A 26522-nucleotide genomic window follows, 5' to 3' on the forward strand; every position below is an offset into this window, starting at 1 on the left:
GAGGTGGTTAAGGCAGACTTGCTTACACTGGGTTTTTTCACTTCTGAATGTAAAACCTTGTATGTCTCAATTTTGGGCTGAAAAATAGAAGCACTCAGAGCCAGGAACCACTTTAAAAAACCACCAATAAAACTGTATGTGGCATACACTGGAATGCAGTGACCATCCATTAATTATGTAGGCATGCTACAGAAGCACAAAATGATATCTGCTTTGACCGGGGAAGGAAGTGCAGAAATGTTTACAAATCCTTTCATGACAATAACCATAAATAACAAGCAAACAGCGACAGGAACAACTGCTTCAGTGACATTGCTGCCTTTTGTTGTGCCCGCACCAGCAGACAGTGCGAGGGAGAACCGTGTTGGAGGAGAGGGAAAGAGGTTGCCAAGCAACACGAGACCCCATCCAGGGCATCCCTCCCCTGCTCAGGAGCAGGCAAAGCTTCCTGTACAAGTGCTCTGGAAGCTGAGCTGGCATCCATCGGGGAGAGTGCACGTGAGTGGGGCTTTCCTGGCTGGAGAGAGAGATGGAGGAGTGTGGTGGAAGGGCTCTGGAGAGGTTTTATTCTTTTTAAAATGTGTCCATGTAAATATGGCACTCACAACATCAGCTGCTTGGGTTATTTTTCTCAAGGAGATGACATCCATGCCTTGCACACCTGCCTGAGAGCAGCATGACAGCACTGGATGGAACATCATGAACCAATTCTTTCCTGTCTCATACACAATATTGATAGAGGTGACACAAGGCTGCAGTTCAGGGAAAAATCCAAACCTCTGTCTACTACTGTATTTAATCCTTCTGAATTTGCTCTGCTGCTGCCATCATGCAGGAGTTCATCCCCAGAGGATGGGGATGACAAATGAGATCAGTTTGGTAATACTGCCACAAAGCAGGGACTCTGGACAGCCAGACCTTAAACTGAACTGGATGAAATGGGCTATTTGTCCTTCCTCTGAAACCCCACACAAAGTACATATGAAAAGACACCAGACATGTGTTACAAATGGTATTTAGGGGGCAGAAAGAGGGAACAATTGAAGGAATAAGCATATTTTCTTCCGCTTTTATTTGTCTTATAGTTCTGATAAATTTAAAGCTGAGTATGACCCAGTGCCACACAGGCCCATGTTCTTTGTAATGTATTGCTGAAAAGCAAAGTAAAACAGGACAAACAGGACAGACTTACATCTGCTCAGACACCACCAGTGTCATGAATTATATGAGATTTCACTCCTCAGAACCTCTGTTCCTGCCTCCTTTTATGTCAATCTTTGCTGGATTTTATGTGTGTCACCATCTTGAAATTTGCATCTTCTGAATAAAGTCAGAAAAAAATACATCTTCAATGTCATCTGGCCTTAAATTGTTTAGCTCTTGTGTTTTTAACTTTTCAAATGACCAGCTCTTTTAGAGTTTTCCTTCACATTTATCTATCAGTAAGGTGACAATGATTGGTTTTTTACAGGTTGTTAGGCCAGGCCATGCAAATTAATATGCATTATCATACAATGTGACACAGGTAGCAGCTTCTCAACAGGCTTTTTAAACATATAAAATATTTGAGAGTAATGTTCTTTGAAAGCCTCCTTTGTCCCATGTTTTCAGAGTAAAGGTATTGGCTCAGTAACCATAAATGCTACCTGAAGATGAAAACAAAAAAAGGCATACAAAGGCAAGTCAAGAATGCTTTGTAACTACCTCAGTCATATTTAATTTAGCCTGTTAGAATTGAACTACTTGATACAGGGGGAAGAAAAGCTATGAAAATCTTTACTTACTCATTACCCTGTGCAAAATTACTTATATTTATTTCAAACAATCTCATCTGCTGTAACTGTAGTTGTAGTGTATAACAATAATAAGATATACCATGCATTAGACAACTTGTTAGATAACATGACTCATTAGACACAGAAGTTTGCCTAATTCCTTAAAAAGAAATTAATTCAGAACCACTGAAAAGAGATATACAAACAATGTATTGGTGGGAAAACTGATAAATGTGTTATGGTCCTTGCCATAAGAAAATCTATGAGGTGCTGTCTGCGCCTCAGCAGAGTAATCCAAATTCCTCTGGCAGCCCCAGTAATGCTGACACCAAAACTTGCATACCAGCAAGTGTGGAGATAAGTGATTAACATCACATCAATGAACTGGAATTCCTGCCTGTCTGTGCTGCACAGCCACTTGATTGAGGATTATTTGTCCTGTTTATTTCCATGTAGTTGGGATCCAGATCCATGCCTAAGTTTAAATGCCAGGAAAATATTTTAAACAGCTTGTATCAGAGATTTCAAAAATGAGAAATTTTAAGAGTACCTAGTGCTGGCTTGACAGTAGTCCCACTGGATATGACTTTAGCATTAACTTTGGTGGCACCAAACAAGGCCAAAGATGACTCTCCTTGAAAATCCCACCCACAGCTCTTTTCCTTTCCAGACTAATGTTCTTTCAAATTTATTCTGCAGACAAAACTGTGTGGAGTTTTACCCAATATTCCTGACTGGCTCTGGACTGCAGGATGTTTTTCAATCAAGGTAAATACTTTCTGCTTTTATCTTGGACTGACAAGTTTCATATAACTTTTAAAAATGTTGGGATTATCAGGAAGTAATTGACTGTAGACATCTTTTCCCCTGCTTTTAATTAACACAGCCTTCCTAGAAGAACACTCAGTGACACTGAAATCCCCATGGCATTTCACAGAGCCCCACCAGCTTTCCCTTCTCTCTCCAAACCAGGGAGCTCTCATAGAGTAAAACTTGGGACAGTTATTATTAACCCTTTCCCAACTAATGTTTTAAAAGCATGAAATCTGTGGGCTGGGGAAAGGATAACCAGCTCATGTCTATATTCCTCTCCTTCCTAAACAACTTCTCCATTTCTCTCTGCTCCAAACCATTAATTTTTTGTTTGGGGCTTTCTTACAGTCCCATCTCCACTGCAAATCCAAAGAAGCACCACTTAAGTCAACAAAATGATATGAAATAACACATGTGCTCATGGACAGACACTTGAATCAGGGAAGATCACAGCTGCTAGCCAGCAACACAGGTGCTGTCACATGTGAGAAATGAAAGATCATGATAACTTTCCCTTGAAGTAATGTTTCAGCTGTGTCCCACAGGTATATTTACAGGAGTTAATCCAGCACACAGTGAAAGCTCTATAATACACACACAGAGGTTCAAACCACAAAATTAACAAGCACTGCTTAGTCCTGGATAACACAACTGACCTCCATACCCTGCCATCAATCAAGTGGAGGTGACTTTATACTCTTCCCTCAGGGAGGTCAGAAAGCTGACTTCACTACAGCTTCCTTCCCAGTCCTTGGATAAAAGCTGCTATATAAATGCAAAGCAGGTTATTAACAACATAAACAGGATTCTCTTCCCAAAACAAACACCCCCCTTAGCACAAACTGCCATAATAATACAAAATGACAGAGCTGGGTCAAGCCACAGAGCTTCCACCCACTGTCCTGTTCCTGGGATAATGACCAAACTGGGGGGATTAGGATTCCTGTCTGTTCTTGAGATGTCCCTTTGAAGGAATGCTTTTGGATATTTTGGGCAGTCCTACATCCACCCCTATCTGTAAACCCATATAAAGAGCCTCTTGCAGTGACTGTGTAAGAATACTTGTATCTCTTTTGAATGATTCTTTCCCAAGGTAACTTCCCAAGTTATGGGTAGCTGTAAAAATTTCCAAAGCAATATAACTAGAAAACATAACTAGAGTGGTTAACTGTCTACAATCCTCATTTTTTTTTTTTTTTGTTTTCCCCCACCATATTAATCTTTTCTTTCTTAGAATTAGCTTCCTTTTGAGGTATGCTGTACAAGTACTTCCATGGTTCTGTCCAGTCTGTGAAAGGAAGGTAAGAGGTTCCCAACTGGATGCAGGTTAACAGCTCCAGGCTGTGGTCTGCAGCTGGGCTGAGAGCCAAGGGCTGGCAGTGAAAAGTGATTATAATTGAATACAATGGGTCTGGCAGCCTTCAGGGCAGAGGGCTGGGTGTTAGAGCAGAAGCCCAAGTTGGAATGTGCATGTGCTGCAGGCCAGGAGAGAGAAGAGTTTTGATGCTCACCTTGTGGGCACGTGCTTTGCTCCAAACTATGTAACGGAGCCAAAATACAGACTAGAGGAGGTCCAAAGCCCATCTACTGATTCAAATGGGTCTTTCTTTGCCTCTGAAATTATTCCAAGCTTACCTGTTATAGTGCTTTGATGTTTTACCTTCTCTTCTCTTCTCTCTTCTCTTCTCTTCTCTTCTCTTCTCTTCTCTTCTCTTCTCTTCTCTTCTCTTCTCTTCTCTTCTCTTCTCTTCTCTTCTCTTCTCTTCTCTTCTCTTCTCTTCTCTTCTCTTCTCTTCTCTTCTCTTCTCTCCTCTCCTCTCCTCTCCTCTCCTCTCCTCTCCTCTCCTCTCCTCTCCTCTCCTCTCCTCTCCTCTCCTCTCCTCTCCTCTCCTCTCCTCTCCTCTCCTCTCCTCTCCTCTCCTCTCCTCTCCTCTCCTCTCCTCTCCTCTCCTCTCCTCTCCTCTCCTCTCCTCTCCTCTCCTCTCCTCTCCTCTCCTCTCCTCTCCTCTCCTCTCCTCTCCTCTCCTCTCCTCTCCTCTCCTCTCCTCTCCTCTCCTCTCCTCTCCTCTCCTCTCCTCTCCTCTCCTCTCCTCTCCTCTCCTCTCCTCTCCTCTCCTCTCCTCTCCTCTTTTCTCTTCCTCGCCTTACCTCCTCTCCCCATGTATGGACAGGCAATACACATCCAACATGTCCAACAGATCTATGTGCACGTTCCTAAAGGCTTCTGACAACACAATTCTCACACTGTTGCAGTGGTAGGTGATAGGGAATTACCCTAAGCCTGTGTCTTTATCCTTCTCCAGTTTTCCTGTTTTCTCCAGCTTTTCTGTCCAGCTACACGTTTCCCTTCTCCCTCCCCACCTCGTCTCCACCTTGTTTCCCCCCCTGGAAGCACCTCCCCACTCCCTATTTTTGCTGATTCAGACCCACCTGCATGCAGCTTCCCTCCCCTCCATGCAAGATTGCTCACTGAGGCGCAAGACATGATCCATATACACCAGGTATATGACTCATATAACCATCTTTTATTTGTTTGGTTGGTTTTTTGTTTTGTTTCTTTTGTTTTTTGTTTTTTTTTCTTTAAAAGCAACATCAGGTGTTTTTCTATGTTTTCAGACTCTGTACAGGTCTCAAAAGGAAATAAGCAATGCTTAATGTACAAAGTAAAACCAGAAAACTAGAAAAATCTGAATAAAATGGAGCAAGTTGCTGTCAGGGATACAGTACAAATTAGTAATTAGATGTCATCTGAAGTGCAATACCACTGCAGTAAGGATGAGTCAAGGAATGAAATAAAAATACTCTATTTTAAACAAACAGTATATATATATATTTATATATATATATTTATATGTATATATTTTACAGATAGTAGACCCAGTGATATCTGTAGAATTGTAAAAACATATTTACAAGTGACTTCTTTTAAAACATTACATGTACATCAGCACCATAGTAAGAAAGGAAAAAAAAAAAAACCCAATCAACCCGAATCTAATAAAATCTGTTCTCTAGTACTTGATGCCAGTGTGGAGTATTTGGAGGAAGCTTTACAAAGACAACAGAGACTCGCCTTGACCACCATTCATCACCAGGGCCTGTATCTCCCCGGTGCACACGGGCTTGCATTGGCGGCTGTGTGGTGGGTGTGTGTTTCTGTTCCCCTTTCCCCCTCTGTGCTGGGAGGTGAGCCCTGGTGGGCTGCTCCCAGGGTCTGCCTGTCCCTTCCAGTCTGCCCAGGAGATGCTGACCCACAGGATGAACCAAAAACTCTCCTGGTGCTCCCTTCCACTGAATCAGGGCCCAGCCTGGCTCCTACGGAAGCAGCAGGCATGCTAATCATGCTCATCATCCTCAGCAGGAGCTGGGATTGGCCCTTGTGCTGTATTTTATAAAGGGGTCAGCTAAAAGAGATGAGATTAAAGACATTTTAAAAAATGTAGCAGCCAGGGCAGGTTGTATTGGTGGCTCACCTTTAGCACATTAAAAATGCAGCTTGTCCTGCTGCATCGCAGCACTCAGAACAGGTGATTCCCCCCACTAGGCAAGCCCAGCAAGGGAAATTGCTCAAAAGGGAGCCTCAAGGGGGAGATCAGACTCATCTGCTCTCCCTCTTTAATGTGATGCCTGTCTGTGCTCCACAGGGAAAGGCAGGACATGAAAGTGCCCAGTGCCAAGGCCCTCAGCCTCCCTGGAACTCAGGGGCTCAACTCTTGGCACTGCTGTGGCCAGGGAGAACAGCACAAAGGGAGGTGACCAGGAGCTGGGGAATTGGGACTGGCACTGGCACACTGCTGCAGAGCACAGCTCATGGCTCTCAGAGGCCAGCACTGGGCCACAGGGTGCTACAGCTCTGGACTGTGGGTCATGTTAACATTTTTTATATGCACAACTACATAACCTGATACAGAGCCCTCAGCTGAAAACACTACAGAGGTAATAGGTTCTAGAAAACAGCCTCCAACTGCAGTTTGGGAACCTGCCATACACACTCAGAATGGCTGGTGACTTCAGTGTTGTGTGAGATCTATAACAACTTCATCACAGGTCCAAACAGTGGAGACAGTGATACATCCTTATTATCTAAAACCTTATTGGGGCAGATCCCATGCTTGCAATATCAATTATTTTACCCACTCATGAATGTTCTTTACAGTAGTCCCTCACTGACTCCTGTTCTTCAAATACGGCAGTGAATTTTATTCCAGCAAACCAGAGAGATTAGACCAAACATCTGTTTAAAACTGAATGTATCACATCGAGAGCCCAGACACAGTGGGGTAGTGCTACCTGCCAAACCTGGGCTTTTCAAGAGGGGAGGAGAAGGTCTTCCTGCGTGCCAAACCCTCCCTGTGTGTTTTTCCTCCCCTGCCTGGCCCTCTGTGGCTTGCCTGATAACAAAGCGCAGCCAGCTCAGCTGGCTTCACACTGCAGGAGCAGGAGGGGAAGGGAGGGAACTGAGAGCACCCTGGGGAGGAAGCAGAGGGAGACACCAGTGAGGAGCTCTTCTAATGCCCCTTGGTACCTTCAGCAGCCCAGACAGCTGGGCCATGCCAAGTGCTCTGGCTTGGGAAACATTATTTCAAGTCCCAAGGGGACTAAGCAGTTCATTAAGTTAACCCAGCACTGGGCTGTCCCCAGCAGCAGTCACACAATCAATCTGCCCTCACAACACTGCCAGATTTATGTTCTTCTGCACTTGCAGTGGGGTTTATCACTGTGCAGTGAAAACGGTGACCTCCCTGTGACTGTTTAGGTTTGCCATGTGAGTGTTGTGCATTTCCTCAGGACAGCCCAGCCAGCCCCATCGGCCTGGCCATGGCTGCCCCAGACCTGCTTGCCCCATTTCTGACCAGGGCTGTGCAATCACCCCTGAGTGTCTGCAGGCTTTGCTCCCAGCTCTTCCCTCTGCTTCCCTGGAAGCTGCAATGTGCACAGTCAGAAGAGATGGGACATACCAGGACCCCCCTCACCACTGTGCAATGAAGCCTTGTTTTGAGTGGGGGGAGAAGGAATCTTCCCAGCCACACACATCAGCTGGCTTTTCCAGTTTCTCCATTCTGACACACACACACACACACACACACACACACACACACACACACACAGTGGGCACTGTCACGCAACAAGGATTGCTTGGTGACAGTTTTGGGATGTTGATGTTTTCATCGTCCCCTGAATCTTCCAAAGTTGGCTACAGATCAGCTCGGTTTGCACAGTTAAAAACAAAAACACCCCAAAATAACCCTAAACCAACACAAAAGCCAACAATGCAGGGATGGGAAGAACATCTGACTTCCTCTTTGCTTGTTCAAACGTAACAAAACATAACCAAAGCTCCAGACTATACAATCCCATTCACTGGGGGTTTCCAAACAACTCATCAAGTTCTTGAATCCACTCATCCCCTGGTCCGCTTTTGATAATGGAGTCCACAAGGTCTGTGCTCTCTGCTAAACTGGAGAATGACCCCCCTGCTCCTCCATTACTGTAGTTGTAAGATATGTCCTGAGTGGGATTCCTCTCATAGGCCGGGCCTTGGCTGCTCTGAGCAAAGGTTCCAGCTGGCATTTGCTGCGTTGGGGGCTGGCTGAAGCCCGGCATGGCAGGCACCCCTTGGCTCATTGCTGGCATCCCCACGGGCCTGGCCTGGCTGCCTGCCTGCTGCCCGGGCAGGGGCTGCAGCAGTGGCCTCCCCAGGGCCGGGTTCACGGCCCTCACGGTGCCGCTCGAGTCCATGACAGTCTGGCTGAGGCCCTGAGGGAAGTGCTGCTTGGGCACCCGCGGCTGCCCCGCTGGCATGGCGTACGCGGGGCCGTTGCTGAAGGGCCCCATGTCGCCACTAGTCCTGCCAGGTACGCCGTGCAGGCCTCGCTGCTGCCAGCTCTGTGCTCCCTGAGGGACAGGCCCCATCAGGTTCTGAAGTCGTGGCGCTTGCGGCCTCGGCAAGCCCTGGCCCACAGGTCCTTTCATCTGCTGCTGATGCTGGGGAAGAGCAGAGTTCACCAGCATGTTCTGACCAAAACTTCCAACCATTCCCACTGCTTGTCCAGAGGCAGCCTGCCGTGCTCCCTGGCCCGTGCTCTGCGCCAGGTTCATGCCACTTTGGTTTGGGTGCTGCAACATTTGGCTCATGCCCGTGCTGATGCTGTACATTCCTGGCTGGCTGGCAGAGGCGTTGCTGTAAGGAGTCACTCCCATATCCGACTGGCCTGCTGTGGTGAGCAGCGTGCTGGAGCTCTGGGAGGCACCCATGGCCATCATGCTCGCGTTCTGGGCCATCATTCGGGATGTTCTCATGCTCTGCAGGGCAACCTGGTTCCTCACAGCCACCATATCCTGGGGTGAACCTGCACCAAAAAGGGAGGAAGGTAAGGAAAAGCCCACAGACCTACAAAACTTAATTAACGCACTTTTGCATAAGAGACAATCTGTAGGAGCATCCTCAGCAGCACTTATCTTCTTCAGCTACACCTAATTCAGCTTCTAGTAAGCAAACGGAAAAACTTCCACTGGTCTTCTTTGAAGCAGCTGAACTTCACTTTACCATTTGAAGCTTTCCTTTAAATATCTCCATTGTCGTTCAAAACTAAGCCTTGAAAATGGAAATGTCAGTCTCAGAAGGCCAATCAATTCTTTTAATAGCTCAGGAGGCATTAATGAATGGATTTTCTATAGCATAGCTACTGCCTAATTCTATGGAAAGAAGAAAAATCGGGTTTTTGTGGACATTTAAAGCAGGGAGAGTGTATTAGTGAATCAATACTATAAGCACATTTTACTTCACCTTAGGCCAGTGATGGGAAACCAGAAGATCCTAGCCTTGTTAAATTCCACACCATGACAGATAACTTAACCATGCTTGTGTCTTACTTTCAGAGGTAGGGGAGAGCTATTGATTTCTGGGAAGCCAATATGCTTCTATATTTACTATCTTTAAATAAAGACAGTTACCTGGAGCTCAGATTACACCATGGGTCCATTGTGGATTTGAGTCACTACCAAATACACCAGTCGGAGTCACTAACTAAATAGTCAGATTCTGCAGATTTGAGTCACTGACGAAATACAACACTCGGCAGGTGAAGCTCAGAGTGTCTGAGGCACACAACTTCTGCAGGCCCAAATTATTAAATGCCAGGTGTAAATATGAAATCATTGCTTAAGGGTTCAGAACCGTACAACAGAATCTGAATGTTCTTAAATCAGCTCCTATTGGTTGTCCCTCAGTGGCAGACAACAGAACACTGGTCCCTGTTATTGATGTTGGCTTGGTTTCCATGAGAAACAGGTGGATAAAGGAAGCACCATTTCTATACATGTAATTCTATTATATAACAGAGGATGGCTACAACTCCATTTTCTGCAGCACCACAAGCTTCTGGTGGATGCTTTTAGCTCCAGCACACAGCTGGAAATGAAACATTTTGTAGCATGAAGTGAGACCATCTGGATCTCACTGGAACAGGCCATGTGTAGTGGCAGCTTTTACTTTATTCAGGCTATTAAACTGCTTTCTTAATGATTGGCACTGGGGTTCCCATTTTTCTTAACTTAGATCAGCTCCTTTCATGATTAGAAAAAGTCTCTTTATGATGACTCGAGCAAGTGCTTAAGATACAGATAATGTAAAAATCTTAATGCATCTTTAGCTATTTTTTAATTGAGAATGGCAGTTGAAAAGCTCCAAAAGAGTCACTAACAGCAAGAGGCTCACATACTACTTTTGTTAACTACTGTACGTGGCATAAGTGACAGGAGATCAGACAAGGAGTAGTTAAATGAGAGTTGCAACAGATGCCAAGGTTTTAGGCCACCTTCTGGTCTCATTTACACATAACCTACTGCACTGGATTACATTCATGTGACTAAAAAGGAAGAAATGGTGAACTATTTAAGTTAGTTCATTTATGAAAATGAACTCATTGCTCTGTCAGATTAGCCTAAACTCTTCTCTCTTTATTTTAAATAATACATGCAAAGGCAGTGTTTCAAAGAAGCATGAATGCAGAGAGATTGTATGTATGCATCTCAGTGGATGGCTGTGCACTCACACTTCTTGATTTTAGAAATGAATTATTGGGGAAAAAAGTAATTCCATACAGAACTTATGGTGCCAAAGATAAAAATAAGGATGTGATTAGAAGAGGCAACCCTGATATATGCCAGCAGAAGATGTGGCTGCCTGTTCACATCCTGGGAACCAGAATGGCAATGTGGAATGTCCAGAACTGCCTCCCTTGTTTTCTGTTGCATCTACATGGTATTACCATGAATATACAGCACAAGTGTGTGTTCATTACATGTCTATATAGAAATCATGGTTAGTGAAGACTTCAGCTGATGCTTTTCACCTAAAAAGCTCAGAATGAACTTCTTTTCCTAAGCCAAAATGAGTGCACTTACATCCTTCAGTTACCTAGGAGCACATCAAAATAATACTTGTGCTTTTTTTGAGATCATTTAAAAAACCTTCTATTTACATCTCATATATTTTACTGTGTTTCCCACACCTGACATTTATCAGTCCCTTCTCTGGATAAGGATGACCTCTCCTAAATTCTCTGCTCGTTGAATTAGATAAAGTGGGGAATGAAGGAGGGGCAAAACCAAGATACACTCAGAAATGCTACCAGGAAAAAAACTCTTAAGAATAGAGGTCAACAAGATAAATCTATGAATGTATCCATGACATCTGGATGTTAAAGAGGCAAAACAAATGTCATTTAAAAAAAGGGGGGGAAAAAAGGGGAAAAAAAAAAGAAAAAGCAAGCAGTTTTCACTGAAGAGAGCAGAAAGGAAAATACAAACTTAACTGAATATGCAGACTTGGGCATTTGTCTTTAGTAAAATATGTGGTGTGTGCAACAGCCTGTATTCCTCTTCTGGCACACTGCTTTAAACCTGGTAGTCACAAACTGCACAAGCCTTCACACATTTGCTACCTTTAGGGCATTGACTCTAAAACAGGAAAAACAGCTGGACTTTTACCTTGGAATTGGTTGACCTGTTGCACTGGATATGGGCTTCGCTGCTGATGCAGATGCTGCCGAGGCAAATGTGACTGCTGCTGCATCTGCTGAAAATGAAAGACAGAAACAAAGCAGAAGAGGAAGAGATGATTAATTAATTAACAGGCTGGTGGTAAAACTGCAGAACCTGCAGTGGTTCTTATTTGGTGAGGTGTTCTGGAGAGACAGGCAGAGTCATCTGGAGTCCTCCTCAGAGCACCTGGGCTCCTCAGCACTCAGACTCTTTTTGGCTCAAAAAGGAACATGCACTGAGGCCAACATCATCATCACTCCTTGCTTACAGCCACTTCACCCTGACCTCTACAGCACGAGCTGAACTGTCTTCAGGCAGAAAGGAGAGGGAGGGATATGAACTAACTTTGCCCATCTAGGTCTAAGGGCAGCGGTAGCCACACACACACCTTCTTTCCCTCAGCCCTGCCAAGGTCTAGAGGCTTGTGCTCCTGGTGCAAGGCTTTGCTCCATGTCTGCACTTTTAACACTCAGCTGCAAGCATTACTGCATCCTGACCCAAGCACTGCAGCCTTGGAGCATTCCTGAGCCAAAACAGAAAGGGATTACTAAGGCACATTTCCTCTTGTGCTTCAGTGAATGATATTTGGGGAGTGGTGACTGCCAAATGCAGGAGAGAGGACCTGTGACTGTAACTGCAGCTGAGTCTGCCTCTGCTGGACTAAGTGCACCACTAGATGCCAGGTTAAGAGCTAACTTTTCCAGTGCCTAAAATCCAACGTGACTATTGGAAAAACGGGTAATATTTGCCAAGCTAATGGTAGGGCTGATTGTTACCTCTTCTTTGACAAGCATTGCTGAAATACCCTGACAGGACCCACAGAGATAATTCCCAAATCTAGAAGGAAGAGCTGGTGCCAGATGCACTGGAGTCAGATGGATACTGTACCTGCTCCGCCAGGATCTGCTGCTGCTGCTGCTGTCTCTGCTCCCGGAGAAACTGCTGCTTCTGCTGCTCCATCACGTGGAGCTGCGCCCTCTGCTCCATCAGCATCTGCTTCATGAGGGCTGCCTGGGGCTGGCTGCCCAGGAAGTGTCCCCCGGGGCTGGAGCCTGTGCCCATGCTGCTGGAGCCCGCCGGCTGCAGGGGCCGCGGCACTCCCGCCTGGTGCTCCTGTGCACAGAGACAGAGACAGGGAATGCCTCATTACTGGCTGCTGCACAGGCAGGGAATGCAGCTCTCCAGGCTGAGGTGGCACACAGGCTGTGTGTGAAGCCTGGAGCTTGGAGAACAAGCCATGGACTGCTCCCCACAGGGAATAGGTTCCCCTTTTCTCCTGGAATTCAAAGCCCCTCAAGTAAAGAAGGAGCATTTTATAATTAATTGCTAGTGAAACAATGAATTTGTGAGCTAAGTTTTTTCCCTGCTTCAGAGCAACGTTTTTCTAAACTTTTTCTCCTTTCTCAAGTAGAATGTTATATTTTCTCTTCCTTTCCGTTTCCCTCTCTTCATTTAACATAACAATTTACCATGGCCCCCTGGATTGAGGAGCCAAGGTGTTGGGCACACACAAATGAACAGTGGGAGCTGGCAGCACTAATTCCTCTCCAGAACCTCAGGATTTAACTCCTTTATGTCTTTATTCAAGATTTCCATCCTGCAGCACTGCACCAGTGTGTGTGGCTGGGAGGAATCAGGGCAAGCGCCTTCCCTGCACACACCCCACTCTCTCTTCGTGTTCTGAATCCAATTTGCTGCCTTTTAGTGCTGGGAAAAGCACTGAGGAAAGGTCAGGAGGGAGGGAAATCCCATGCACGTCCCGAAGGGAGGGAGGGAGGGAAGGAAGGAAGGAAAAGGAAGGAAAAGGAAGGAAAACGGAGCGGTGTCCCGGCGCTGCCGGCAGGTGGCGCTGCTGACCCGCGGCCCGGCCCGAGTGGAGCCGAGCGGTGCCGCCGCTTCCCGGGGCCTCGGCAGCGTTCCCGGGACTCGCTGCCGGCCTCCGGAGCATTCCCGGGACTCTCCGAACCCCCCTGCCCCAGGCCGGCTGTCCCGGGCAAACCGGCCTCACCGCCAGCGCTCGCTGGGGGCCCGGCTCGCACCGCGCCGCTCTCGATGCCGTGTTTGCAAACTGCGGGCCCGGTCCCTATCTCGGGTGATAAGAGCCCGTAGAACCTCTTTAACCGATGAATAGAGACGGCAGGTACTTATTCAAAGCCACCAACTCGATGGAAAGGACCAGTATCGCTTTAGCATCCTCTGTGCAAGGCCTGCCAGGGTGAGGTCCGGATTCACCTGCCTCGCTGGCTTTTGAGTTCTGCCATCACTGTGTGATCTGGGTGTACAGAAAGGGCATCTTGCAGCACCCACGCCACCCACTCAGGGAAAGGGTTAAGTTCAATGCTGGAGTGTACCTTGGGAAATGAGGGTCAGCCTTTCTGCATGAGGGTCGGGTTTTTAAGGACTCTCCCACGGAAATAACAAATACAATTTGTCCACATCTCTACTTTTCACAGATACTCCCTGAAGGGCTCTGCTGAAAGGCAGCTCTCCAACATTTAGGTTTTTCCCTTTTAACATCTATATTGGCTTGAAAGTTCTCTCCCTGTTCCTCTTTCTACTTCTCCCCCAGTCACATCACCCACTTTGCATTTTACAGCCCGGTCCTGCACGGTCCCTGCAGCACCCTAAGGCCAGGGCTGCAGCAGTGGCTGGGTCTGCCCCAAGCTGGGGTCCAGGAATCACTGAGGATCCCTCGGCTGCTCCTGCACCAAACCCTTCATCAAACCCACCCCTGTCGCTGAGCTCCTGCTTGCTTTGCTTTGGGGGAACACACACATTTATTGGCTGTCTCCAGCAGAGCTGATGGCAAAAGCCTTTTCCTACCACCCCTGGCCCTCCCCCAGCTTCTGATGAAGTCATCAAGCTCCCAGTTGCATAACTGGTGCACAGGACTATCCTGTGTTATACTGGGATCATGGCCAACTGCTTCCATTTATAGACAAAAGCAAGGCCATGCTGCCAAATAATGGAGCCTTTGCTGCAGCCACCACAAGGTGAAGAAAAAGGAGGGGGAAGCCCCCGGAGCCGAGGGGCATGCTGTGACATCCCTTGGAGCTTCCTCTGCGAGCTTCAGTGCTCAGCTGCCTTTGGGGCTGCAGCCCAAGTCCTCTCTGAATTGCCTAAAAACAAACCTTCCTACAGAGCTCCTGTCCTGGCTCCCAATGCACACACAGGTACAGCTGAGGGACAGCTCACTCCACACAGAAAGCACTCCATTCTCTGATGAATTATGTTATAAATTAATGCTGGAGGTTAAAAGGAAGACAGTTTTGAAAGGAGCCCCACCAGCTGACGTGGGCCCGGTGAACTGTGCAGCAGCTGAAGGAAATAGAAGATTAGAACACAGGTGTCACTTCCAGTGTTGTGTGTTCAGTCATTTCAAGGTACATCATGTTTCAAGGTACAAAACTTCCTGTTGCTCTTAAAGCCAGTCCTTCATCTAGACTACCCTCCTGCCTAGAACATTTCTTCTCCTTTCCTTTTTGTTCTTGGCAAAAACTCTTCCCAACTGATGCTGAAGGGCCCTTCTGAGATCACTGGGAGCAGCTCTGCGTTGTGTGTCCTGTAAGTAAGAGCACAGCCCAGGCAAAGAGTGTCTGCAGGAAAATGCTCCCCAGCCCCTGGAGCAGAGCTCTGTCCCCAGAGCTGTAGCCCTGCAGCTGGCACTGCTGCTGTTGTGCTCCAAGGGGAGATGGCACCTGGCAGTGTGGCAGGAGCTGGGCACGGAGGGAGCAGCACTGGGCTCCACAGGGCTGCCTCCTGCAAGCCACGGCAGCTCCAGACCCAGACGCAGCCTCACACAGGGCCTGAACACCGAGTCAAACAACTCAGGCTGAGTGCAGCACCTTCACACTTACAGAGCTTAAAACCCAAACTAATGCAAGCTTCACTGACAGCCCTCTTTGCTCCTGCTCTGCCTGACTGTTCCCTCATCCTCCTACTGCACCCTGAGCCTTCCTGCTCCTCCTCCTCATTCCTCGCTATCCCTTTCTCCTTCCTACACCCTCTGCCTTTTCCTTTCTCCACCAACCAGCACTGCTGCCTCTTGCTGCACTCCAGACACCCCCATCAGCCCCCAGCCTGTGGCTGCATCTCACCCCTCTGGTGTGCCCATGCACACAGCTTGGCTCATCCTGCAGCTCCAGGGATCTGCAGCAGCAAGGGCACTGCTCAGCTCCTGCCCTGTGCCCAGGCTGCTCTGTGGGCAGCTGGTCCCTGAGGACAGTGACAAGATGCCCTGGAAGGGGAAACACAGGTTGTGTTCTCAGCTCATGCTATCTGGGAAAGTGGTACAATGTGATTTCTCACTTGTCGCTCTGGTTCTGTTTAACGCCGCGCAAAGCCGCTGTGTGCTGCTCTCAGGCTGCAGACAGCTCTCTCCTGCTCGCCGTGGCTCAGCAGAGTCACAGGCGTTCCAGCGGGGAGCAGCGGTGCTGCAGCTCACTGCTGGGCCCTCGCCCAGGCACAGGTGAGGCCAAGGGCTGCTAACATAAAGGGACAATGGTGCCAAGGGCCTCAGCTGTGACACAGAGCAGGTTCAGGCCCTGCATCAGCCTCTGGCAGCCCTCCTGCCCCTGCAGCCTCAGCTGCCCACTTTTAAGGCAGCCCAGGACAGAATTAAGAGCTTGGCCCCTGGGAACAAAAGCAGGGATTGAAGGAGCCAAAGAGCTGCCTGTTCTCAGAGCTGGAATGTGACCAAATGGCCAGCATTTCCAAATGGTCAGCACAGCACACTTGGACAGGCCTGTAGGTTTGGACAGGTGCAGGGCAAGATGAACTTGTGCAGGGATCTGACTGCTCACTTAATGCCTCCACAGGAGTTGCCCCCTGTGGATAAGCCAATCCTTAGTTAAGCAGCAGGAAGATAAATCCTGTGTCCTCCCAGTGAATTTCCAGGGCTCTGCTGGAGTGATGGAATACTCTGCAGGAGCTCAGAGTAACATATGTGTGATATGTACAGTTATGCACAGTAAAATGATAACAAAGGGAAGTGGAAACGAGATTTTCTTCTTTGTCTCAAATCTTTCGTGTCTCTTCCTTATCATGCAGTGATTTATTCCTTGCACATGTCATTCAATCCCCCAACTGCAGCCAAAAGCAATCACGCAATTTCCTTGCAGAACAAGCAGAACGACCACCAGCTGAAGCCCCAGGAGCCAGGTGGGGACACCCAGGCCTGCCCATTGTCCATCCCTCTGTGCACAGACTGGTGTATTTGGAAGAGCCAGCTCTGCTCCTGCTGAAGGCCAGGGGGCCAAAGTGGCACCTCAGGGAAAAGGGGGCTGTTCCAGGCAGGAACTGGCAGGAATCAACAGAGGATGGGCTTTCCACATCTCTGAGCAAAGCACTGCCCAACAAGCTGCAAGAGACATAGACTGGAGAGCAGGGTTGGGAATGTGTAAAACAGACAAACAAACATAATTTTCTGTGCTGTTCTGTGTCATGTGAGCGAATGGATATTGAATATAAAAAGCAAATAGAAGCCAGGAGGTAGCTTATCCTGCACACTGCATCAGAAGAATGACACTTGAAAAATGTATGCAATCAGACATCTACATTTTAGAGTCAGAGCAGAAAAAATAGACAAAAAAATGATTTGCGGCAGAAAATGCCTGCCAGCGAGTGACTTAAAGAGCTCAATCCATTTAGCTTACCACAAAAAGAACGGACAGATGCTTTTGACCATGGTGGATAAAAACACCTTCATGAGGGAAGAAATTCCTTAAAGAGCTCTTTTATCCAGCGAAGAAGGCAAAACCAGATACAAGGGCTGGAAGCTGAAGACAGATTCAAATCAGAAAGAAGAATCACATTTTTACCCTCTGATTCTGTTACCTATCAGAAATGGCAGATTTCCACCATTTGAAGAGTGCACGCCCTTGTGGATAAACACAGCAGCAGTGCAGTGGGATGGGTGTGATGCTCAAGGTGATGTGCAGAGCTGATGAACAGCCCTGCTCTGCACAGCCCTGGGCTGCTGCTGGGGACACAGGCACTGCCTGCATATCTCTGTGTCTGTGCGTGGCTCTCTGTTAACCAGGGGAATCTCCAGCCTATTACTGGGATCAAAAATATGACTCCATTTCCATACACTGGGTCACAGTGAAACATCATCTCTGGCCAGTGTTTTCAGAGCAGCCTGAAACACATTCCTGTACTCCCTCAGAAATATTTCTATTGGATTCTTTGTAATGTAATGTTGTGACTTATTGCGTCTCGCAGGGATCTTAATCCTCTCTCTAAATCAGACTGCCCACAGCAAAGCCACCTTTCTCAGAATGGCACCATCTGACAGACTAAGGAAATTACAAATCCATTAATTTCAGACTTCTGGGGGTGCTTTTTGCCTCAGAAAAAGCAGTGATTAGGAGGAAGGGATGGAATCCGCTGGCTCACAGCTCCAGCTCCAGCAGCAGGCTCAGCAGAGCGGATTGCTTCACCCATTTCCTCTGTCACCCAGCCTCAGGGAGGGGCTGCAGACCTCTCCTCCCCCCAGGCCCCCGGTTGCCATGGTCTTTCATGCAGTATCTGAGCAAACAAGATCCCTCTGTTTGACACCAGACCTCTGCGTGCAGCTGATTTGTTTTCCTTTCACCTCTCTTCACCTGCATCTCTCCTCCCTGTGTTTTCCATACAGTTTGTTCTGCCCACAGAACACACAGGATCTGTCAGACTTTGGTGTATTTTTGTTTTCTTCCAGGAATTTTCCAGTATCTCCATTTCTGGTGATGAAGTAGGAAACAAAGGGCTCTAAAAGGGGCAGCTGTTTTTGTAATACTTTTTAAGAGCTGAAGGCCAGCAGAAGTTCTTCTCAAAGCCTGTGAGGAGAGGGGGCTTTGCTGGCACCTCCCCACACACCCCCTTCTGCTCCAGCCCAGGGGTTCCACTCCACAAACCCCTGAGGGATTCGGGAATGACGGATTCAGGAATGTGGTATTTCAACAGAACGCCACTAAACTTCAACCAGCTCAATAAAACCAGCTTCATTTTCTCTTTTGCAAATAACAGCTCTGGTGATCTCTCCCTTCTTCCCCTTTGCAGGGGAAACCAGTTTTGTTTACCCCCAGTTTCACCAGCACACCATAAGACCATGGTATGGAGTGTAAGGATATAATGGGTGGGTTTGTGCACTGAAAAGTATTCAGTTATCTCAAATAACTATTTTCCTTGCAATTGCAGTTTTAATTGGTATTATTATTTTTAAGAGGAAAGAAGAAAAAGTGGATCAGCCTAAATTCAAACCAAAACACCCTCTTTACATCCATATCTTTAAAAAAAGGAAAATAAAAAAGAAAGGAGCACTGGCCTTCAGGCAAGGCTGGTGGCAGGGAAGAGGGCAAGGATTTGAAGAAACACTGAAGTGCCCAACCTTACATTTTAGGCATATTGTGAAGGCTGTAATTACTCCACTCAAGGAGTGCTGTGTGAAGCTGTGCCACCATGGCATTCCGCAGTGTGGTCTAGCGCTCCGAAAGCAAGAGGGAATCTTCAGGGAGCAAAAGGCAGGGAAAGGGAGGTGAAAACCTGGCCCGTGCCAAAGCTTTTCCATGCCACATCCCTGCTGCCTTCTCCCAGGGCTGAGGGCTTCCAAGGATACAGTTCAGCCCTCAAGAGGAGCTGTGGCTTGCCATTTCAGTGCCAGCTCAGCCCTGTCCTTGTAGATTTCCTGAGACTTTGAAACTGATCCTGGAGAAAAACTAAAAGTGAGAGCTGAGCTCATGGAAGCCACTGGACCCTGAAGCTGGTGCCTGATAGAAATTTTCCTGCTGCAGGTTTTAGCTTTAATCAATGCCTCCTTCAAGCCCATCCTGGAGCAGGAGGGAGGAAAGCTAATGTGAATTGTAAGGATAATCACAGCTAGAGAGCTCCTAGAAAGAGGGAGAGAAGAAAAATGGAAGATGAAAGCAGGCAAATGGTTTAAACAAACACACAGGGCCAATGAAAAGGGGGAAGAGAGGGAAAATGGCACAATAAAAATAAATGATGTAAGAGAAAGAAAAGCTTCTAAGCACACACAGGGAAAAATAAGGGGCTTGGGAAAAGCAAAAGTGTAAGAAAAAGATGCTCTCTAATGGAGCTCTCTAGAAGTTAACATTCTGCATTATCAGGCAGCCCCTTTCCTTCTAATGGCCTGAGCCTGTACCACATTATCCCCTTGGACCCGTGGAGCTCCCTGCTTGTTGAGGTATTTTGAGGAGCCTGGCTCTAGCTCATGCCTAGCAGAAGCTGCCTCAAGTCTCCTGTGGATGACTGCAGAGATTTTTTTTTACTCTAGCTGAATTTTTTTTAAACTTCCTCTTAGTTGTTTTGTTTGAGCATAAACAAAAGGTATTTTTTCACACTTACAGGTGTTTTTCAGATCATTTTCTCTGTGCTGTGATGAATTAAATCTTTCATTTTTAGAAATTTGAACTTGGCTCTTGTGTTGCTCCTCAGCAAGCAGTGTGTAATTTGCCAAGCCTGAAAGAATCCTGGCTGAGAAATAAACACGCTGTGGGCCATATGCTCTCCTTCCCCTGTGCAGAAGGCACCTTACCTCAGAAATCGGGTAGAAGCTGCACTCACCCCCATGGCGTTGCTTCTGCCAAGGCAAAAAAAGAAATATCCACAGAAAAATGGCAAAAGGCAAAAAGAAAGGCAAATGGGTACACAGTGACTCAGAGCCCTGGTGGCGTTCAGCAGATTATGATAAAGGCATTGGTGCTTATGAAGAATGTTCATCTGTACCTATTCATGCATAAATTCCATCATCTTCCTCGGGGCTGACAGTGACTGCAAAGAGCTGGAATAACTCCCTTGCCTTGTTTGCATGTGCTTGTCTGTGCAGCCCCTCTGGAGGTGGGACTTCCATCTCAAATCCAGAGCCAAATATTTCCATAAGGGAGCTGGCAGGCCCAAGGGAAGCGGTCCAGCTGCCTGGCAAAGCAACAGGACCTTTGCTGTGGTTTTACTGAGCTAACTGCTGATAAACCAGGCTGGTTGGGATGGCACAACCAGGTGTAGGTTTCATTAGCTAGTTCTTTTAACGCCCTTGAATCCAAGCAGCCCAGACCACCTGGTTCCAGCACTTCAAACTCTTTTGATTTTTCCTCCCTCTTGGATGTTGTTTTTGTGTTTCCATTAGCCACCTGGCCTTTACTTTGACACAGTCATCTTAGCCTTACTGAAAACTGAATAAGGCATTCTGATTTGGGCTATGCCTAGCTTGTCTTTAAGGTCTTTAACCTCAATATGTATGGCTCCCTCTATTTATACAAGTAAGGAAAATCTCACCATTGAATTAAATTCCTTTGCAAGGCCTAACTCAGTTCAAGTTTTAGAAGAACTGACTTTATCCCTAGACTTCCAGGTCTCTAAGGCACAGCTTGCTTTGCTGACCAAGCCCTTATTAATGCTGTCTGAGTCTTTCTAGATGGCCTTGATACCTCTTAAACCTTACATTTCCTCTTTTTTTTTCCTCCCTCCGCAACATGAATGCTTTTTTCGCCTCCTTCTATACTACCATCTTCCTAATGCCCACTTATCTTTGCCAGCTTAACTAGTCCTCCCAGCACAACCCTGCCTTTTTGCAGCCTTGGACTCACTTCTGAAGCCCTGCCTTCACTGGACTTTGCACAGGTTTGTGCTGATCTCTCCCATAGGAGACTTAAAGCAAGACATGATCTCCCTCTACCCCCATGTCCAATCCTGCCCAGCTCCCTGCTCCTGCCCACACAAGAGGTGACCTCATCAGTGGTCCCTTTGCTTGCTCAGGGTTACTCAGACTAGTTTCTCACTGCTCACCCTCCCACCTGCTGCTGTTCTTTGCCTCTGTGTCCTCCTTCCTTGTCTCCTTTCCTTGTCCCTCGTGTCTCAGACTGAGTTCTCCCTGTGCACATTCAGGAACCTTCTCTGCACCAGTGACTCACCCACCTGCCTCTCTGTCCCTGGCCACTTTCCGTCTGTTTCAGCTAAATTCATGCCCTGCCTCTGGGATTATCTTGTGGATATCTGTCAGCTCAAGCTCAAAGTAGGCTCTCATTTACTCCCTAGGCCTGCTGTCCTTCCTGTCCTTCAGTCCCCATGGCCTGGCTGTCACTCAGTGCCTGGCCTGGCTGTTACCTGTGCCCCCATGCTCTGTGCAGTGCCACTGCAGCCAGGCCCCTGCTGTCTCACACCCTGGCACTTGCAATCCTACCCTACTTGGTGACTGCCCAGGTTCTGCTGTCCTGCTATGCTATCATAGCCTGTCATCCTGCCTGTGCTATCTCTCTCCTTGTGGCCCTCTCTGTGATTCCCTTTACTCTGGATTTCCACACCCTCCCTTGCTCTCAAACCCAGCTGCAGCATATGCCGCCTCACACATCATCTCTCTCTCACTGCTGAGACTTTCTGTCACCCCATCACAACCCACTCTTTTCCACAAGTTACATTTTAGCTACAAGTGCCTTCGTGCTTTCCTCCCTGCTGGATGTCATTCTGGGGAGGAGGGTCTCCAAACCATCCAAATCTGACCCTGAACCGTGCCCCACAATAGTTACATTTGTAGAAGTTTCTGTCTCCATGATGTCCAGAAGCCTTCTGTTTCCTTGTACTCCCTGGTGTGTTTGTCTGCCTGCATTATCTCTTATCTTGCTCTTAGGTTAGAAGTATTTGTGGGGAAGGAAACATATTTACATCCTGCATCTGCAGAGGGCCCAGAACAATGAGACTCCTAAACTGGGACTACAGCTTAGAGGTGCAATAAATAGTGTAACAAATCCAACTTAAATCTGCATACAGCTAAACACACTATTTTACATTCTGTAGGTGTGAAAATACCATTATTTCACTGTGCCCTTGCTTCACTACTTCTTCTCTTAAAGAACACAATATAAGGATGAGCTATCATGTGCTGGAAAAGCCAGGAAATGTTAAGTTACAGTTCCCATGGCAATTGCAGCTCAGCCCCCTCCAGTGCTGTACAAAGGTTATCACCATGTACAATAACAGGGGATGCTGAACACATGCAAAGTGACCAAATTACTGTTGTGGCAGATGACCAGGTCTTTGAACTTCTGTGCAGGTAAAATCTTAGGCATTTACTGGGCTTTTAACATTTAAGTCTGAGAATGTGAAGTCCAATAGGCTATAAATAAAAGTCAGAATGATGTTGTATAGCAAGTAGCTGGAGCTGGCTTGGAGTCCTCCCTGAAAAGACCCAGCTAATGGCAATAAGAAATATTTTCATTACTTTATGAGCTCTGGTAGCTGTCAGCTGAGAGAGGGATCTGCCGATCAGAGAAATCTGGGGAGACATCAGTGTGTCAGAACAAGTGAAAAGACTTGACACAGAGGCACATTTTTGTTGGGCAATTTGCATTAGTACTTCTGGACAAATTCTACATTTCACATGCAATTCACAAACCAACAGCAGCATTGCTAATTGGTGCAGTTGCCAGTCAACTCTGGTGCCTTGTTTGAGCTATCACTAACGGAATGAAGACTACAGTCTTTCTTTAGAAAAAAATGCAGCAATTATTTTCCAGACTTTGAGTTGCGATCCCCCTGCCCCCACTTTCATCCTTGTAATTTCATTATCTCAGTAACTTAAAAAGGAAGTGGAATAGAAAAATGCAAATCCCAGAAAAGTCCTGCTGGAGTTATTAATTAAAAACACCACTGTTTGCAAAGAATGATGCCCTTCATTAATACAACCTGCTATCACTGTGAATTTGACTGTGTCTCAGGGTCCCAATGCAAAGCTGTTTGTGTATCTGAAAAAAACCCCAGTAAGTGGCAGAGCACTGGTGACTCAAATCCCAGTCACCAAACCAAGGCCAGGCTCTGCGAAAATCTAAAATGCTGATGGAATGACAGAATCTCTCTGCTCCCTCTTAGGTGATATTGGAAATTATTTAACTGAAAACAGGGCAGATCTCCCATCCATCATTCTTTATCCTTTGTAAAGTTGAGTCTCCTGAGAAAAGGAAAAAGCATCCATAATGCAGCTATTACCACTGCTCAGAATGCTCAGGCAGCTGCAGCTCAGCTGAAGGAAGGTTTGGCTGACTCATTTTTGTAAGTTAGGTGGCTATTTTTAGGGAACATTTCCTTTACGTCCCTACAGTGTAAAATCCAAAGGAGCTAATGACATTGGCAGGTGCCTAGGTTGTCAGTGACCTCCTCTAGCTGAGCATTCACATTTCCTTACTACATTTTTTCATGATACCTCAAACCTTTCATGACGCAAAGCCAAAGTGGCTTTGTGAAACCACAGGCTGTACTTCCCAATCATAGAGCAGGGGTCCAATTTACCAACACATGGTGTGGCTGTCAGCTGAGAGTCTACAAAAACTGCACAAGATAGCTTTGGACCTCTTAATACCTTATTTCTGATATGTGGAGGGACTGGGGAGTCTGCAGCTTCCCACCTGCTTAAATATAATTCACCACAAAATATCAAACAGATGCATTCAGCCCTTTGTAGACATATCATTACCTTATGTGTTGATGTAACACACATCTGTAGCATATTGGCAGTACACCTAGCTGATGTGTGGGAGACTCCTAGGTTCAAAGTCTCCAGTGTTTCTTTTGTTCTCTAATGAATCCTTCTTTTGTTTAGCTCCACCTCCCCTTAGGTTTTAGCTGTAACTCTGTCATTAGCATCTGAAATTTTTTTTTCCTCCAAAACTACCTACAACACTGCAACAGACTGGGTACCTAGTAGGAAACACCTAAATGAATCACAATTCTTACTTCAGACAGGTTTAACAGGTCTGGGTCACTTTTTAGCAGTACTGTTGCTCCATTAGCAAACTTGTTAACCAAATATTCCTCCTAACACCATGTGATGTGAGATTCCTGTGCTATATTCCAGCTGGTAAGCTGAGTTCATAATGTTTCAAATAAAAGATGCAGTCATCACTACTAGCAGTGTCACAATTTTTGTGAGTTTCTGAAGAATCTCATCTGCTTCTTAGTGTCCAAAAATCAAAGCACTCAGATATCTCACAGTAGCTCCTGAAAATGTTGACCTGCACCCTTTGGGAGCAAACATTTTGTTGAATTTTCACTGGATTTCAACCTCTCACACCTGATTTTCTAGATATTATGTATGAAAACACATGTAAGACTGAGATATCTCTGGCACCCAGACTGGCAGCTGTGGTGTCCATCAGAATCACCATCCATCCTGGTGCTGGCATCTTTCTGGGCTTCACCAAAATCTACCAACAAGCTCTGGGAAATAAGCAGCTGAAGACGCTGCTATGGATTTGCTACAGAAAGGATTGGGATTTTAGCATGATGACACATGTCTAACTTTGCCAGACATCTCCAAATTGTAACAGAGTCACCAGACTTCAGTGTTCAGTTTGTCACTGCAAAAACATCAGCTCTTTAACAAGCACAACACATCAGCAATGTGCATTGTTGCCCTATACTCATCAACCAGAAGTATTATTTTTGTTTAACTGTAAGTGGCATGTTTTGTTTGCTGGCTTTCTCCCAAATGATTCTGTTACTCTGAGCTGAGGTAGTAGTGCGTGTTTTCACTGCTTACAATGAGACGTTTCTCTTTTAAGGGATATAAACACACCATTGCCAGAAAAAGGCATGGTGACAATGCTCAGGAAAAAACCCCCAAGCATAAGTAAACCTCATTCTTCCTCTCCCTAACATTTCAGAAACAATCCTGCAGCAAACTCCAGCTGCTTTGGCTAGGCACTAAAATCAGCAGAGATGCAGGTCAGGGCAGAAGCACAAGCCTTCAAAAGCTGCTGGGGAAGTGGTGCAGGAAGCTCGTGGAGTGGCTCTGTGTTGTCTGTCTCATTTCCAGATTTTTACTGTTATTATCCCTCACTAAACTTGGACTGCTTCAAAATGTATTTTCTCAACTTTCTTAAAGGCTGTGGCCTTATACAAGTGAAAACCTACAACACTGTTTTGCAGCCAAAGTCTGCCTGGAGGGTGCAAACCTTCCTCTGCAATGGTCACACAGCATTTTCCAGAGGTGTACAAACAAGAGAAACACAGAGAGGTCCAAAGATTGGTAAAATACCAAAACAAACTTAATTGCCTAATTAATTGAACTAGGCCTCACCTCCTGCTGAATGATTCACCCCTTTCAGCACTGGAAAAGGCTGGTGTTGACACTGCCCCTGTTTGTCTGGCTGCATATCAGCTCAGGAAAGTATATTTAGCTTTCAGGATTGCATCTCGCCGCTCCACAGGAAATCTCTGGAGTCAGAGCTAAAGATATCACTGCACGCTTGGAAATTCATGGCCAGCTGTAAAAGTGGGGCTTCAGTGGTGGTCAGAGTGCTCAACAGCCTCCTTTCAAACGAGCGAGGAGGCTGAATAAAACACTTCACTGTGCTGGGTGCACCCTGGAACCCAGAATAGCCACAGCTATCTCCTGCTGGGATAAGGCTGAATTGATGCATCCTGTTCCCAATACCATGCCCATGCGTACATGGCAGGGGGAGAAGCCTGAGGAGAGAGAGCTAGAGACTAGTGCTGAACAAGCACACAGAGATCTCTTCCTCCTCCTCGAAGCTTTCAGAAATTTTAAGAGTTGTCAGATCCATTTCAAGAGACAGAAATCATAAAAGAGAACACACATCTAACATAGGCTTTCTTTTCCTTAAAGAATATCTACACGTGGGTTGTGGTACCAATTCCAGAACAGACAGAGAATCCCATCAAATCCTTGTCCCTGATGTTTTTAAGTGGCATTTTGCCCAATGCTCCCACGGCTCCTGAGCCACCACTCCAGCTCTGGGCAAGCACAGGGCACCTTGGCCACAACCTCACCTGCTGCCTCAGTCTTGGAGAAGGATCAGGACCCTCCACTTCACCACAGCTAAGGCATGAATACAACACAGAACCTTTTCCTACTGAGATAAGGAAAAAGCAGGATGCAAA

At 46.6% G+C, this 26522-nt stretch overlaps 1 protein-coding gene across 2 annotated transcripts in view; it reads right to left on the minus strand.

Annotated features, from left to right (window-relative positions):
* Window positions 1-6951: 6951 nt before the first annotated feature.
* The window catches only part of MAML3 (mastermind like transcriptional coactivator 3), a 156970-nt gene continuing 137399 nt past the window's right edge, over window positions 6952-26522 (minus strand). Inside the window, exons 3-5 of one of the 2 annotated variants that reach the window (XM_058025213.1) lie at window positions 12522-12746; window positions 11580-11664; window positions 6952-8938 (exon numbers count right to left, since the gene is read on the minus strand). In XM_058025213.1, coding sequence (XP_057881196.1) covers window positions 7947-8938; window positions 11580-11664; window positions 12522-12746 — 1302 coding nt within the window. In that variant the 3' untranslated portion in view covers window positions 6952-7946. Of the gene's footprint in view, window positions 8939-11579; window positions 11668-12521; window positions 12747-26522 lie in introns of both variants that reach the window. The other variant, XM_058025212.1, reaches the window with a different exon arrangement.

Source organism: Melospiza georgiana, chromosome 5, assembly GCF_028018845.1.
Source record: "Melospiza georgiana isolate bMelGeo1 chromosome 5, bMelGeo1.pri, whole genome shotgun sequence".
Lineage (NCBI taxonomy): Eukaryota > Metazoa > Chordata > Aves > Passeriformes > Passerellidae > Melospiza > Melospiza georgiana.